The following is a 16082-nucleotide window of genomic DNA, read 5'->3' as shown; positions in this document are numbered from 1 at the left end:
TGCACGTATAGCATACACATACAGCCATTTCTATTGTGTTGTGTTGTCGAATACAAGCTACCGCAAGCGCATTTTTCCGTTATGCTTATCAATGTAAAACTAATCTGTCATCACTATTTTCTGATGATGCTCCCCATATCTTGCTTGCTGAATTACAAGAACAGCCATCGATTCATCGACCGCGTATCTGTGGACGGCCATGTATAAATATAAACGTGTCTTGCTGGTGCACGTGTTTTACCGACGAACTTTAGCTAACACTCGATGGCGAGAGCTTCCTTTCTGTCAGTAGGATTTCCCGCTGATGCGACTGCCGCTTCTGCTGCTGACGTTGTACCACACACAGAGCCAACGTCACAGCTGAGATACTGTATTCAATCGATCAAATACATTCGCTACAAGGCCACCGAGCCGCAGATCGGCCGGATCGACAAGGCTCCTCGATCCGCTAAAGCCACCCGGCCTACCACAATCAAAACCGGGAAAACAGGCCAAGCTCAGTAAGCTACAGCTGCAACAACTTAAGAGATATATAGAAAAGAAGCAAAAGCGAACAAGGAGAATTGAGTAGGGGAAAAAATATTGATTCGATTATTATCTATCCATCGGAACGGAGATCGCAGAGCATGAGCTTCAGGGGTGGCCGAAGAGGTAGCGGAGCAACGTCATCGGCTGCGGGTTTGGTGAAAAGACTGAAGAATTAGATGAGGTCGTTGTAGCGGATACTGCTTGTTCTTACTGCTCGGCCTACCCACAGATTTTTCAACTGGACGGACCAAAGATGTGTGTGTATGTACAAATACGTCCTGATCTATGCGGGAATAAATGTAGCGAGATAAGTACGCGAGAGAAAAAAATAAACCGAGCTTGTCTGACCGAGGCTAAAGGAGACGACTGAAAAGTAAGAAAATTTGAGAAAATGAGAGAACGAACGGTTGGAGGTTCGAGGTTGCACAGGAACGATTTAGGGGGTGTCGGCAGGAGATGCCGGAGCAAATGATGGGTGGCGACCCGGTTTCACGGACTGTAGGAAGTAATTTTTTAGTTCCTTAGCGGTTTCATTTAAAAATAGATTTGAACGAAAGACGCAACGTGTATGACAAACTAAGCAATGTTTGTTACCGGAAGCTTGCTAGACATCTTTAAATTACGTACTCTAATAGGTATCGAACTATAATACGAGTTCGTTTAGAAAAATATTAACGTATGTTATCTCTATATGACTGCTCGTTGTATGTGTCGGATGAAAGTAAAATAAAGGAAGGGTTACACGATTACAGTATGGTAGTAATTCGCACCGCAGGCCCCCGGGCGGCTAGAAAAGATTAGCGAGGCACAGATACTAGAGAAACACGTCCACTCGCGGACGTTGGTCTTAGCTGAGTAGCCAGACCGTTACGCTTACCACAATTGCCAGGATACTCGATGCAGAGATATGCCAAACCGTGTTATCATTTATAAGCTAGCACAATCAAGTATCGGTGGACGCAATAATTTGGTGTAAAAGGTATTGACTTTCCAATGCTTGGGGAGCATAGTCATCAGGTTGATAATTACCATCGGAAATACTGAAACTCTCGATAAGTACCAGTTTTTCAACGACCAGTTAATAGCTTTAATCCGTGAATTACCTCATTACAGTACGAAAATCAAAATGTTAGTTCAAGAACCAAGCGTAGAGGAAGTCGGCGCTGAGATAAGTCGAAGGTTTCTACAGTTAGAGAATTAGGGAAAAACTCAATGAAAAACAGTGATGCCGAGAAACCAAGTTTGCCCACGTCAACAAGCTGCTGCAGTTAACAATTACTGCTTAGTATAAATGACGAGGATACGTCTGTGATGTCAAGCTAAATTCATGTTTTCGCTACTCAAAGACTGCTGAAATCCGCCATGGACATTAGGCATTTTTAGGGCCGATGACCACTATTCAATTGTCACGACTTTACAGGCATCGAGACGTACTGGAAGCTGGGAGAAACGGTAGTCAGCGACCGGGTCGTTCACCTAGATCGCACACCGGAGCTACATCCGGTAGCAGTACAGACAGTCCAGCGGATGTTCGGTGATACATCAGTAGAAAAGAAGGCACATATATAAATATTAGGAAAATCTATACCGACTTCTATCGTACGGATCAGCTGAATGCACTTGTCAACACACCGATATATTGTACGCTAGACTGCAATCACGTCCTTGATCTGTTCTCACGTGTTAAATTAAGGTGGGATTTTAAAGGGAAATTTCGTCGTCGACACGAGTAACGTATAGCTGTTCTTTTAGGACAATTTGTATCCTTTATCATTTCGGGGACTCTATTATTTTTCTTAGTCACGGCTTTCTTGCGCGAGCATAATAAGCTAATTAAAACGTCCCTTATTGGAAGCTCGTTAGATGTTTTTGAATTGCGCGCGCGAAGCTACCCCAATAGTTATAGTACTGAATATATACCTAAATTCATTCAAGAGGAGTGCTAAAACTTGTGGTCTACACATAATTGTTGACTGTTCATATTGAAGACTGGGAAGAACCGACGATTACAGTGAGGTGGTCATGAATTTACAGAGCCACTAGTCAGCTGAAAAAGGTCAACATGGTAAGCACATGCAGAGGCCAGAGACACTGGTGAGCCGCATCAGCCGCATCAAGCACACCATTACCCTCACCGTAGTCTAGTATTTATCTATCAGTGCAATTCGCAGTCGCAATTATTACAAGCTCTTTTTCTGCCTCTAAAAAGATACACTGAAAGATTTTGCCTTGTGAAGAAACCGTTTAGCTTTATGGTGTCGTGTGTTTAGCCTAGTGGATAGGACATCCCAGGTTCAAAATAGCCACCTTGCCTGGAATGATAACGTCGCGAGTTACTGTTTCCTAAGAGTTTTTCCTTTTTTCGTATCCTTTCCTAAAAAAAACCTTTCTTCCTTCTAGCCCTAACTCCAGAATAAGCGTGACATATAAACGACTACTAAGGCGCCATCTTCTCTACTGCAGTGTTGCTGTCGTTGTCTGGGCACATTTAGCAGCCAAGTCACATCGACACTCGGTTAAGGTCTTCGGAGAATTCTAATGGACGGCACGTGTCGACAGCCATCGCGGTTCGTGAGTAGAAAGGATCAAATGCTGTTGGCTCTACGAAACAAAGCCAATAGTAAAAACTATTTTTTGGAGCATCTGCAAGGTATCTCTTAGACATAAAGTAACTGTAGACACTATCGGCCAGATTAACAAGTCACTTAGTGCATCAACTAAAATACAGAACGACTAAACACGACATTTGGTGATCGAGAAATGTTTTTTCTCATATTATAGGCATTTTGCGACGCGTTCATGACTCCGACAATTCAGTACACTGCCCCAACGCTAGCGTTTATATAGCGAGCAGCTTCTATTCTCACTAAATAACTAGAGGGTGTCTCGAACAACACGAGCTATATAAGCACGTCGCGTCGTTGTCATGGCGGTGCTTCATTCTCAGTAACTGGGCTAGTGGGTATGCTCATAGCTAATTACACAGTCAACTCTTAAACCTACAATCTGCTCTGAGTGTTTTTCGTTTCGAGTTATGAAAAGTTGCCCACAGTGATTACGTTTATAGCGGGACAGAAGCGGTGCAATCTCCCTCTCGTAAATGATAAGCCCCATGTGGGTAATTAGAATTTTTTAATTAATTTTTTTTCTCGGTGTTCGTGCGATGCCCTTGTCCTATCCTGCTGCGACGTCATCTCGCACCCCGTATGAGGTGGCTGAAAAATGCCTTCATTTCGTCAACTTATCTTGGATCTCCTTTTATACCAAAGTCGCACCTACGTAAACGATCCAAGTAAGGGGCGTTTATGGATTCTATTTAACGTTTGTTATCCCTCTCCCTCTCTGTATTTGAGTGTGTTGACATTTTATTGAACTTCTTGTTTGTAAATTCTATATATACTAGTCACTCTTGTTTCTAATCACTGTCTCCTTTTTTTAGTTTTACATCAGCATCTCAATAGGCATTAGCATTGATGATATATAGTACTGCCAAAATCAAACGAGCACCTGCACTTATATGTTGAATTCGGTAGGTGCTGGCTAACAGAACATTACCACCCAAAAGTGTTGATGTAGGAAGCGCTCACCCAGGTTTACTCTAATATATCCTTTAGTTATTACCAGTGACGCCACGAACAGGAAGTTGTTCTTTTCAGAGTTTATAGTCGAAGTTTGCGGAATCAGTGGGGTCCCTCGTAGTGGTGTGAGTTATAGACTCAACTTACCGATCAACATTGCTGCCTAGTGGGTATTTCTACACCTGTATGATGCTGGCAAATTCATTACATCAACAGCAGCTGGCTTAACTTTTTTTTGCCTTTGTGGTAGGAAAGATCTTGCCATTTGTGTCTTATAAGATTCACATAGTAGAGCATGTGGTCTTCATTGTGACCCATATGAATGTGTACATCCCATTATGTTTCCAGGAGTATGCCACAGGAAACCAAGGAAGTAAAGCTCATCATTTCTTTGAACTGCTCACTCAGAGCCCCCGTTACCAGAACAGTGATGGACGATCATTGTAGAAGCGTAAACGCATCTAAGAACACCGGATCTATCCGCAAAAGAGATACAAGATCTAACACAACCAGAACCTGTGGTCTCAAAAACAATAGAGAGCTTTTGGTAACTAACTTGTATTAACATTTTGCTGTTTACCAGTTTCGTTCGTGTCCGATCCTGTGGTTATTCTTCGACTACAAGAGAAATAACATTGCCGTGCCCATTAACGAACTTATCACACAAAACTGCCTGATTCTACGTTTAGAGGTATGACTAAAATTCGCCATGGGTTAAAAAATTTTGGTTTGATCTTCTACGTGCAATTAAGTTGGACGGTCAAAGTTCCAGCAATTAAAGTTCTGACTTTTCGAGTCGGTCATTCAGCCTGTCCATAGCGGCTGCATAAGGCTTTCTTTCGTTGTCTTCCATTTCCTAAGAGTTGCACGGCTGGCTATTATTCTAAAATTGGAGGCTTAAAAATAACGGTGCTTCTTTAGTCCAAGCCAAGGACTGACATCGGCTAGCGACAACTAAGCCTTACCAATAGGCTGAGTCTGCCTGCTTCAGCGTCCTCCTCGTTAACGTCTCCAGGTAATTGCCATGCAAATTGTCTCGTTCCTTGTAGCTTTGGTGCATCAGAAGCACGCTCGTCCTGAAGCGTGAAACAGCAAGAGAACGAAGGAGAAAAGGGCTTTGCTTCCGATGTTGACGCCGTATCGTGTTGGGCACTTGAAGCGCCTTTTCCGTTCACTGAAGACGGACGAAAGTGGCGTTGTGAGCCGTGGCTGTTCATGGTTCTGGTACGGCTTATTAGGATCCGCCAACAAGAGACCGCCAGTGGCGGTGGCAGTAAATGTGGCGGACGGATTCGGGCCAATCGAGTGGGGAACTGCCGGGGGAAATAGAGGCGTATGGTACTTGGTATGACTCGCACGTCGAGCGGCCGAATAAAGCATACGAACGAAGGCGAAGTACAACTGCGACGGCCGCTAGAGCTGCTGCAGTCGCACCGTGGTAGGAAGACCTGGAGTACCAGGGCAAAGGCGTCCAGCGCACAGAAAGAAAGGGCGACCAGGTAGACGGAAAAGCGGAGTGAGTCGTCGTGCGTCGGCGATTTGCTCCCAGAAGAGTCTCTTCTCGATGCTTTCTATCCAACCCTCACCTTCAGTCCAAAGGAGGTAAAGGCAGAGGTGAAATAAGGTGACGTCTGCTGCTTCAACCAGTTCCTCTACCATCTATCGCCAGCTCTAAGACGACGAAATGTATGAGCCATGAGGACCACCCCCAAAACATGTGCCAAGACACATCCGCTGCTGCTGATGCTGCTGCTGTCCAAGAATCCCCACCGTATAAAAGCACGAAAAAGTAGTCTTTAGGACGAAATACAGCCAAGACACTTTCATAACCCCTTAACGCTTCTAGGACGCTTTTCATGCTAGATCCACCTCTCTGCTTAATGCCCCCTGGAATCACTTAGATCATAAGGTGAAATTAAGAAGAACGCAAGAAGCACGCCACGAGTTGTGTCTAGAGTAGCCGTTTGCTCTACTCGTTCTCAATTTAATGTGTTATATATTCGTATAAGATGGTCTCCCTGCATGCTTGACATACAGTTATCAATTTGTGCTGTATCTCCGTAGAAACATTCCTTCACATGAATCCTCAAATTTAGCTTTCTCAAGCAAGTGTCCCTAGAATCAACGATGCATCCGAAGAAGGTATCCGAAAACAAGCGCAAGCTGCGTCGCGCTCAATGCGTGCTCTATGCAGATCAAACAGTCGTTCGAAGATCATACAATCGTACGGACCTCGTTCTTCTACTGAGCACTCCTTTCAGCCATGAGTTTCCTTTTCCCTTTCGATTCTATTACTTTATACTCGGGCAGCTGCTTGTTCCGAACCGGAACTTGAACAGAATTGATTTTAAAAAGGAGAACGTGCCGTTTGTGGTGAAATAAGTGAAAGCTAAGGCTGTCAAGGGCGTTCAGTCACAATTGAGTTCCGGCAGGTTAAAAACAGTCGACGAGAATGCACCTGCAACTTTGTTTGCAACCCATCAAAGACGCTATTTGCCATCAATAGGATTGAGCCTTTAGCCAATTTTTGGCTTCCTTGTCCAATGAAATCTTCAAGAAAAGCAACCAGCAGTAACTTAAAATCAAGACCATAGTTTGTTGCCTTTTTAATATTGTATCGTGGACAACATCTAAACGCTAGTATACGCTTAATGAATTTTCAAATGCGACTTCTAGTAATTGCATGATCCATTTATATTGACATAAATTAATATAATCAATTAATAAAGCGGCACTCCATTACGCCAGCGAATACTTCAGGATAACCGTTGTTTGGCGCATGCATACCGAATCAACCTTGAACAAACTCTTAACGTTTTCTCCTAAAAGCAAAAAAAAAAACCATTTACGACGCAGTTGTAAAACCTAATCAGCTACAGAAATAATGTTTTGGCACTACGTCATCGGAGTTTATCGTCCTATGGATTATGCGCATCCGAGAAACGTGTACGACATGATTCCATAGTCCTCCGCAACATCTCAAAGATGACTTCGGTTTTTTTTGATGTGGCTTCCACTTTGTTGTTTTTGTTATTGCTGTTGTCATAAACCTCGTTTCACCCTCACACACTCGAACGGTTCATCCGAGAATGCTTCAAGAGCCCTGTCTGAATCGGTTGTTTGACCTTATGTTGCTGAAGTTTAGTTTCTTCGAGCGAGTGTTCTTGTCTAAAGGGCTCTTCGTTCGAGCCTCTACTCGCCGGCAGTTTACGACTCCCAGGGGTAACCGGCACCGCCACGTTACTCCGATCCTCCCCCGTCCGGCTCCTGCGTGGTGCCAAATGGCACTAGACGCGTACACAGCTTGGGAAAGAGCCCACATCTAAGCCATCGAGGTAAAGATCAAGCTATGTCAGTCCGTAGGTATGAGAAGGCCTTATGCAAGCAAGGCACAACTTTGTACAAAGTTTGCCGGCTCGTGATCAATATCTATCATGGACGACCAAATAAGCCTCTATGTTCCTGGCGCTTGTCACTATCGCACACTGATTCTCTTGTAAATGCATGTGTGTGCAGTAAATATTGATATGTCTGTCTCGATCTTGGCTTCTTTCCTTCTATTTCTAGTTGTAGTCATACTCGCTTATGTATATCTGTAGCGAGATTTAGTCTGGGCGATGAATCTTCATTCATAGCAAAGCATCCTGCTGCAGAATAAGCAGCTTCGAAACCTCGTTCGATAACACATGTATTATACATTATAGAATCTTTCTCTGGCTTCCTAAATATTGTTTGCGTGTTTGCCTATCAGAGTGAATGCTCATTTTATTTAAAATACCGAGCGCTTAATGCAAGTTTTATCGACGGATAGATACTCACGCAAAGCGGTATTTATTCTCATTCTGTGACCGGGTCAGTTCGGATTAAGCTATGTTTCAACGGTACGTACCACCAAACGATTTTGCAAAACGGCTTGCTAGCAGCTTCTATCGGTTTTCACCCCTTGCAGACTGAGCCGTAAGCTCGAAGTCGTTTCATTGTATTGTTGAGTTTTGGTGATCTCTGCCCACTGCATCTCCTCGTATGTAGCACAGCTGCTCGAGTCCTTCCCTCGCTCTAATTGCAAAATCTATATATCGTGGCCGGCATAGACCGCGGGTCCCCATAGCCGCGCTCACACTGGTTCTGTCCTTTGCTGATCTTCTAAACTGCTGCTTCGGGTACCTTGAAAAGTCACTGACTGACTGACGAGTGTATCTCAGCATTGTTACTATGGAACGCTCCGGCAGCACTAACAGGCAACGAGGAAGATGGCCTGTGCGCTTTCTCGTATCTTTGCTTCCTCTATAGAGAAAAGGATACCGCCGGGAGCGGCAGTAATTATCTACTCTCTTTCCATTCCTTCCACTGTTTCACCGCAGCTTTAGCTAGACAACTGCACCTCAGGCACTCCACAGCCGGCCGGATAAGGCTACCAGTGTTCTTTCCAGGAGTGAGAAGGGATGTAAAGCTTCAGACCACCGGTGGATGACGGCTTCTAACGAACGGCGAACGGACGCACACTCGATAGCAGTAGCGCAGGGATGGAAAGGCGGTGAGATAAACTCATTTTGCGCTCGACCGCTCCTCCATTGTACGTAGGACAGCCCTCCGCTGACGTTCCGGCCGATCTGTCTAGAGAGCCAAACGTGTTTATTGGCCTAAGGCTCTCTGAGCTTTTACCAATTACCATCTCGTTCTATAGAGCAGATTCATCCCATATAGAGCAATATTACTATTTCATACTAACTAATGGAACGATGGTAATGCGCGGATAGGGCGAGCGGCAGTGACCGAGCATGCATTATTAATGGTGCTGCGCTATTTACCGAACGTCACTCCATTCGATTCCGTTCGTGAAGCGGCGGAGTTTTTATAGTTCAAATCAACAGGATAAATTAGTGAACAGTAGACGTGACTAAAAATATTTTTGAAATATAGAGAATCCCTGGCGTCGGGACAGACGAAGCCCAAAGTTAATCCCTATTATTTTATTTCGATCGCACCCGCCCTCCACTGGATTCAGCCCTGTCTCCGACGGCTAAAACATGCTGGTTTTAATAGTAAGCTAAACACTTATGAGAATGAAACACTTTTCACGGCCTTTCTTTCGGTTCAACTGACAAGCACTGTTTAAGGGGAAAGGACATTTTCCGAAGTAACTTAATATTTTGCGAATTCGTCTTGGCTCCTAATCCATATTACGAAAAGATTTATAGCTCGTTATTTTAGCTTCTATGGGTGCCCTTGTTTATTTTTTAAATAGAAGACGTATTGTTCATTCGAATTTGAATATGTAGATACACTATTATCCCTTCCTTAATCCTTGGGAGTTTTGGTTAAAGATGTCTTAATTTCATTTTTATCTATATAACGAAAGCACGTTTTCGTTAGGGAAGCCCGGTAACCAAAAGTTTAACAAATTCAATGTAAGTCTTAGCCTCCTTCTCGTAATAACTTAAAGCGATGGCTATGTGGAGATTTTACGAAGACACAAAGTAATGCCTCGAATGTGCGTAAGCCTGTTGGGAACTACCAGAATGAAATGTATAGGCTGATCCTTTACTAAGATTATATATATATGTGCTCGTCAAAATTGATTCTTAGTCTCTAAGACATATTCAAACACAGCTGAAAACTAACCGAAGGGGAAGTTCGGTTCTTTGTAGCGCGTCAAAATAAACATACCAAATGCGACGTTATCTGGCACTTCATCGAGCGTAGCAATGAGATAACATTTCTTTGTAATTCTTCTCGGCGTACCTTTGTGTTGAAGTCGCAATAAGGGATCAAGTATTTCTGAGTATGCATCTTTAGAGCACCAGCTGATATGCTGATCCATAAGCACGAACGTTGTACGGTGCGATATATTCACTGCGGTTCATCTCAGGACTACTTTCGAAGCTAAAGAGTTATAATCGCTTCATTCAGATACTAACACTGTTACTGCTACTCACCTGTAAGTTAAAGTCGTGATTTACCGGATAACCAATTAAAGGTAGAAACGTTGATCGTCCGGTGGTTACGTCCATATCGAGAACGGAAACTGTAAGAACTGGCGACACCTGGGTGTTGTACATCTGCGAAAGTTGGGCACCCGTATTTGCACTTTGAGACGTCACAGGAGCAGACGGAGCTGCTGCACCGCTAGGCGGCGCTGCGTCAGGTGTTTGGGAGTCGACGTTCTTGTTCGTAACCAGGCAAGCTGTAGCCAGACCCAGTACGCAGCACAAGCCACTGCTAATCATGCAGGCATTCACCTAAAACAGGCAATGATTCTGTTAACTTTCGTTCTGCCTTTATATGATCGTGGTTAACAAATGGCGTATAGCGTTTCGATGGGTATAAAGATGTACGTTAGCGTTCTATTAGAATAGAGGGCAGCAATAGCGGGTACAACGCCGACGCTAGCCCATTTTACTGCTACTAAGCATTTAAAGTAAAAATGTACTAATATAGTTAGCTTAGCTAATGTATTTATATATAGCTAATATATTTAGTTTTCAAACAAGACGGGCGAAGATGAATTCGGTTGCTATAGAACTGTTGTTAGGTAGGTGGCTAGCCTGACCTATATCAGCTATGACCAGACGAATTTTGGTACACGAGAAAGCCAAAGCAAACATAACCTACAAAACATCAGCCTACATTAACCTTTTAAAAATAAAGTTGAAACGAACGGTAAAATGGAATGGTCGGAACAAGTGGAGGAGAAAAAACACAAGGCGTTTCCGTACCGACTAATAGCTACCGGGTACCGCTTATCCTTGCCAGCTGTACTAGGATCTGCAGCCGGCTGATGGTCAAAGCAATGGTCGGCCGGAACTAGGACTACGACCGAGTGAAATAGGATTCGGTTAGAGAAGAGGGTAGAAGCTTTAAGCTTCCATGATAAATTGACATGTTTGAACATAATCTACCCTGGACCAGATCTCCTCTTGGCCCTCGCCTCTTCTGGTCTCTGCCCCTTCGTTATCGCGGACAGCAAAAAAGAAAGCAAATGAATGAAAAGATTTCTCGAGTACCGGCTGAAGCAGTCCATAAAAGCCAACCAGCTAGTCTTTTAATACTGATGATCCCATGCCCGTCTGACACGGTTCACCTAAACTGTATGTGTATTTCTACGCCGCCTTTCTTCTGGGCTTAAGAAGACAATCGATGCGCTACGATACTTCATTCATTCAAATGTTTGATCACCCGCGCCGACAGGTCAGGAAATCTGTTCGAGTCAAACGACACGGTGGCGGCTGGTGGAGGAAACAACTTGCTAGTTTGGATTTTTCTTGTTTCAATACTTTCTAAGATATAATGATGACTAGTATTAAACAAATACTAAACAGTGTCCTGGTTACTCATTAGAACGTAATGTTGCATGTTGAGATGTAGGTATTTCACGGAATTGCATGTTCCGTCGGGAGTTGAGAGCATTTTCATAATCTATCTCCTTCAAACGATTTGCTTACCTATGATGTGTTGTTTGATTTAGCTGCAACAAGCGGAGGGTGTTTCTATATCTCGTTGACTACCCTCGATACATCGGAAGGCTATAAACAGTGGTTTGACTGAAGCCTATTAGGGGCGCAGAACAAACAGCCAATACAGAGCCAATTGTACACAGTTTCGCTCGACTGGTTTTCTCGCTATGTTATAGTTGTCACCACTGATGTAGCGAGGAGCATGCAATCGCCATCATCGAAGCCGGCGACGCTCGAGGGATACCGATGGTATCAGTGATTTCCCACAATAGAGACATGCGTTCGTGGTGGAGGCCACGAACAGCTTACAGCTGGCAGCCGGTGGCAGGTGGTCACGAAAGAGCGGAGTTTCTCCAGTAGCTAGCGACGCAACGGCTTCAACAGCGATCCAGACGCAGCTGGCGGGGACATAAAATGCGCTGTGCTACGTAGAGCTGGCCTGCCAGTCGTACAGCTGCTTCTACGAGTAACAGCAGCATATTAATTATTTATGACCGTTGTTACCGCCACAGCACCCTTCCGTGACGGCTGTGTTATTTATCGATCCTATTGCTTTTTCATTAAAGCGCGTGCACTCTCCGTCGCTAACATGGAACAAGCAAGCGCGGGCCGGTCGCAAGCTGATGGACCCTACCCAACCCAGCTACTCGTTATACGCCAGCTGCCGCAAAGACCTTGCCGAAAACTGCTGTTCAGCCTCAACACATACAATAATGTATGTACCGTAATGCATGAACCTAGCATGACTTCCAATGGCCGAGTTAGTCTTTAGCAGAGCAATCACCATCTTTAAGGCATCTTTCTCTGCCAGTGTCGTCTTTACGACATTTACGCAGGCGCCAATGTGCTAATGTACATATTATTAACCAGTCTCAAAACCCACGTTCGTCGATAATCAAATGAATCGTCGAAATCAAAGAATAAATAATAGCTCTAATCACTTGTCAATTGGCAAGATTTATTATAATAGAACATAGCATCGTTTCTCACACTGTGCACATGGAACGAAAAGTTAACAGAACCAAAGACGTCCTCTGAACGAAACAAAAAACACTATTTGTTTTCTTTTAGCGAGCAGTTCTAGCGGGCGAGCGGTCGGTACGTCATACTCTCGAGTTCTTGGCTCGTTTGTCTTCTGTTGCCGTCCCTGCATCGATATTGTCCTTGAGCTATCGGTATACGGATTTGAGAACTAGCGGAGAGCCAGACGGCCAGCTGGCAAATGTTAGGTGGCACCAGCAACATTGACATCACATTGAATACCCAATAGCGACAACATTGTAGTGAGAAAAAATAGAAGAAGAATCGAACCCTTTAAACAGAACTGGATGTTAAAGGAATCTCCCTAGAGCCGCTGCTCCGCTTGCCCCTATCACAGTAGAAGTTTTGTGCAACTGGCATCCCTCCCAGTATATACTTTTCGATCCGTTTCGCATTTTACTCGATTCCCTACTTCACTTCTGATTTATCGCCCACGTAGCCTCTTCTCTATCACTATCTATCGTCATGCCTATGCATTGTAGTGTCTTGTCATTTGGCTCGTCATTCGCTTCCTTCGCTCAATCCGATGTATCACTTCGCTCGTCAAATACATCTAGTTCATGCAAACATAGATGCAAACACCGCTACGGAAGTAGACAGACCTGCACATGATGGAGGCACGAGCCCCTGTGCTTTGCTTTGCCCTGGCCTTAGCAAAACGGAAAGTTCAATTGCAGTGCGCTTAGTTCATACACCGGCGGGATATAGTCCTCTCCGCCCCATGTCGTTCGCCCTCATGTCTCGTTTTGCTATTGCATTGTTCGCCTCGATACGTTGCATCGGCTAGGTTGCAGACTTCTATTCGAAGACGGAAAAAGGCATAAGGCAGTTCGAAGAAGTAAGAAGTAGAAGGGAAACGAGGGAAACGTATAAGAGGCAAGTGTTTCACGTTTCTGCTGTTAAAGCAAGATGCAGCGTGGCAAGGAGAGGTCAGGCGCCGTTGAATGAGTCTACTTCGAAATTGCCATAGCTTGTGACGCAAAGTCGGACTAGGTTGAACGGGGTTAGATCGTGTCGATTCGATTCTTAGAGTGCAGTACAGCGGTTAGGGTAACTCGAAAACGGAGATCTTTCTCCTTGTCCCTCTGTCTTACGAATTCGCATGACGATGTCCGCAGGGCTCGCCCATGTCGGCCAGCTCAAGATAACATGTTGGTCTGGATTCTGCGACAACAACCTACTTTTCTGCTTAGTGTGCTCCCTTGTTTCTGGCAGTGCCAGTTTAAACTGCCGTAAACACGGAAAGCAAGTAGGTTAGCCGACTGGAGCTCTTTGGGCAACGTGATGGCGGCCAGAATCATAGCTGCAGCCTCCACAATTGGTATCCGTCTAACGATAACGCCTTGGAGACAAGTAAGTACTGTTTGCTCTGCATGTGGCAGGTCTAGAAAGACCTGGGAGAAATGGGGCACGATGAGGGTGAACTCGAGCGCCAGGCCAAACACAATCTCAGAAGGGCGCAACTTTCTTCCAACTTTGCTGTATGAGTGTTGCAATAAAGGTTTATAGATAATACGCGCAACGTGGCACAGAGACAAGAAAAAGAAGGTCGGAACGATGGCAAGTCTAGAGGAGTTCAGACTAATGTGTGTTAGGTTGCTAGATTATTCGAAGAAAGGGTCTCACGGAAGTCCGCGAAGCCGGTGACGGTCCATTGGCGTGAAAAAATATCATAGCAGTACTTTGCAGTGCGCAGTGGCATTATCATAATGTGAAGTCTCCAACCCCAGCTAATGAGTGAGTGTAAACGGATTATACCGTTGGATCTCAACATCGGGTATTTGACATCTGCGAAGTTAGCGTTTGATGATTGGCGGTCTGACACATGAAGTAATAGATTTCGAAGGTTATTGGTTTCAGCGGCTCTGCCTCAGTCGGTTCGGCATCTGTCCTGTTGAAAAACAGTCGGCTTATAGTTGACTACTGACCCGAACAAGAGTCTTGAATCGAGCGTTTTTGCAATGCTGTACAAACGTATACACGATTTACTCCTACAAATCGAAGAACAAGACGAATCGAAGGTTTGCAAAAGGACAGAGTAGTAGAAACGAGGCAGGTCAAGTTAGTAAATGAAGCGTACACGTTTTTTCCTTGGTGTCTTTAGAGAAACATTTCCACTGCTATTTACATTCTACGTGCTTTCTTGGACCAGTAAATACTGAGTGTATAGAAAGTTCATCGTCACGGTCAAATATTTTCAACCCTTTCTATAGCTTAGCCGAGTTGTCTTTGTTTGGGACAGGTCAAAACGGACAAATATACCCGCTGGTCACTTGATCAATCCCTCAGCGTTTTCAAATAACTGAATAGAGCTAATCAATTAAACGAAACGATGCGACGCTCATCAAAAACTTCAATGCACATTGTCAACTTCACGACCCCAACAAGTAATAGAAAACCTTTCCGCTACACATTTACTTGCAGTGACAGCGACAGGAGCAGACGCAACAGTCCCATCAGTAAGCTCGTTCCCCTCCCAGTGTTTGAAGTACAAAAAAATCGTCTTCGTTGTCGCCCTTTCTCCAAATTACCATCAGCATCGGTACAAGCTGGGCAGAGTCCGACAACTGCTACCGCTACAGCTGCTAGTACTCGAAATGCCCGTCCGTGTGCTCCAGCTGCGCATAGAGCAGACTTGCGGCAGCGAAAATGGGGTGAGCAGCATATACATTTAGTAACGGAGGGACGTAGCTGTTCGCTGCTGCTACCATTGTTGCAATATATAGCGCTAGACTGAAAAAATTCTTTCTTTCTTTCTGTGTTTCTTATCCTGGTTCTCTTTCTTTCTCAAGCGGCAGAATCACACGATTGACGGCAGATTGTACGGGGTGAATGCGGGTCTGTAGAACGAGGTCGTCGTATTCCACTAGCGGCAACGTGTTTTACTCTGCATTCAGTGGACTCGGCCATTCGGGACAGTAACGGCAGCGGCGGCGGCCGCGGTAACAGCGAACTGCGGCTCCCTGTAACAGCAATAACAGCACGATATCTGAACACAGAAAACGTCAGGCATGCAGGCAGCGGTCTTTCGAAGCGCCTGTGCGCAAGCTGCTGGTTGTACTGCGTAACGTTGGCGGAAACATGAAGGAAAGGTTCGTTTGGCCCCCTTTGCACAACAGCGACGACTGCGAGCGGCGATTGGCGGTAGCGCGCCTGGTCTCGACATTTGCACAACTTTTTTTCCTTCGCCTCGCTTTCGCAGCAAGCCGCAAATGGAATGAACATCAGTCAGGACAAGCCAGTCGACAACCGTGAAGGCAGGTCCCAACTACCACCAACGATAACAAGCCCAGAAGTATGCAGTCTTGATGGTGTCGGAAGCAGGCTGCCGTTGCTGGTTCAAGGAAACCTGGGAAGGCGCTCTAGACATGCCGGACATGCAGGAGCCTTAGTCAGCCACCCGACTAGGCGAAGAACCAACGAAAACGAAAGTTTTTTTTTTTTTTTATTTTTACTCCTTTTCTGCAGTGGGTGCCAATGG

General features: G+C 44.9%; 1 protein-coding gene across 1 annotated transcript in view; it reads right to left on the bottom strand.

The window, feature by feature from the left end:
* LOC111260584 (uncharacterized) overlaps window positions 1-16082 on the bottom strand; it is a 183135-nt gene that overhangs the window by 54166 nt on the left and 112887 nt on the right. Inside the window, exon 3 of the mRNA XM_022833463.2 lies at window positions 10043-10345. Within this exon, the coding sequence (XP_022689198.1) occupies window positions 10043-10345 (303 nt within the window). The remainder of the gene's footprint in view (window positions 1-10042; window positions 10346-16082) is intronic.

The sequence above is a fragment of the Varroa jacobsoni genome, unplaced genomic scaffold, assembly GCF_002532875.2.
Source record: "Varroa jacobsoni isolate VJ856 unplaced genomic scaffold, vjacob_1.0 scaffold_454, whole genome shotgun sequence".
Classification (NCBI taxonomy): Eukaryota; Metazoa; Arthropoda; class Arachnida; order Mesostigmata; family Varroidae; genus Varroa; species Varroa jacobsoni.
This window is presented reverse-complemented; position numbering and strand designations above follow the sequence as displayed.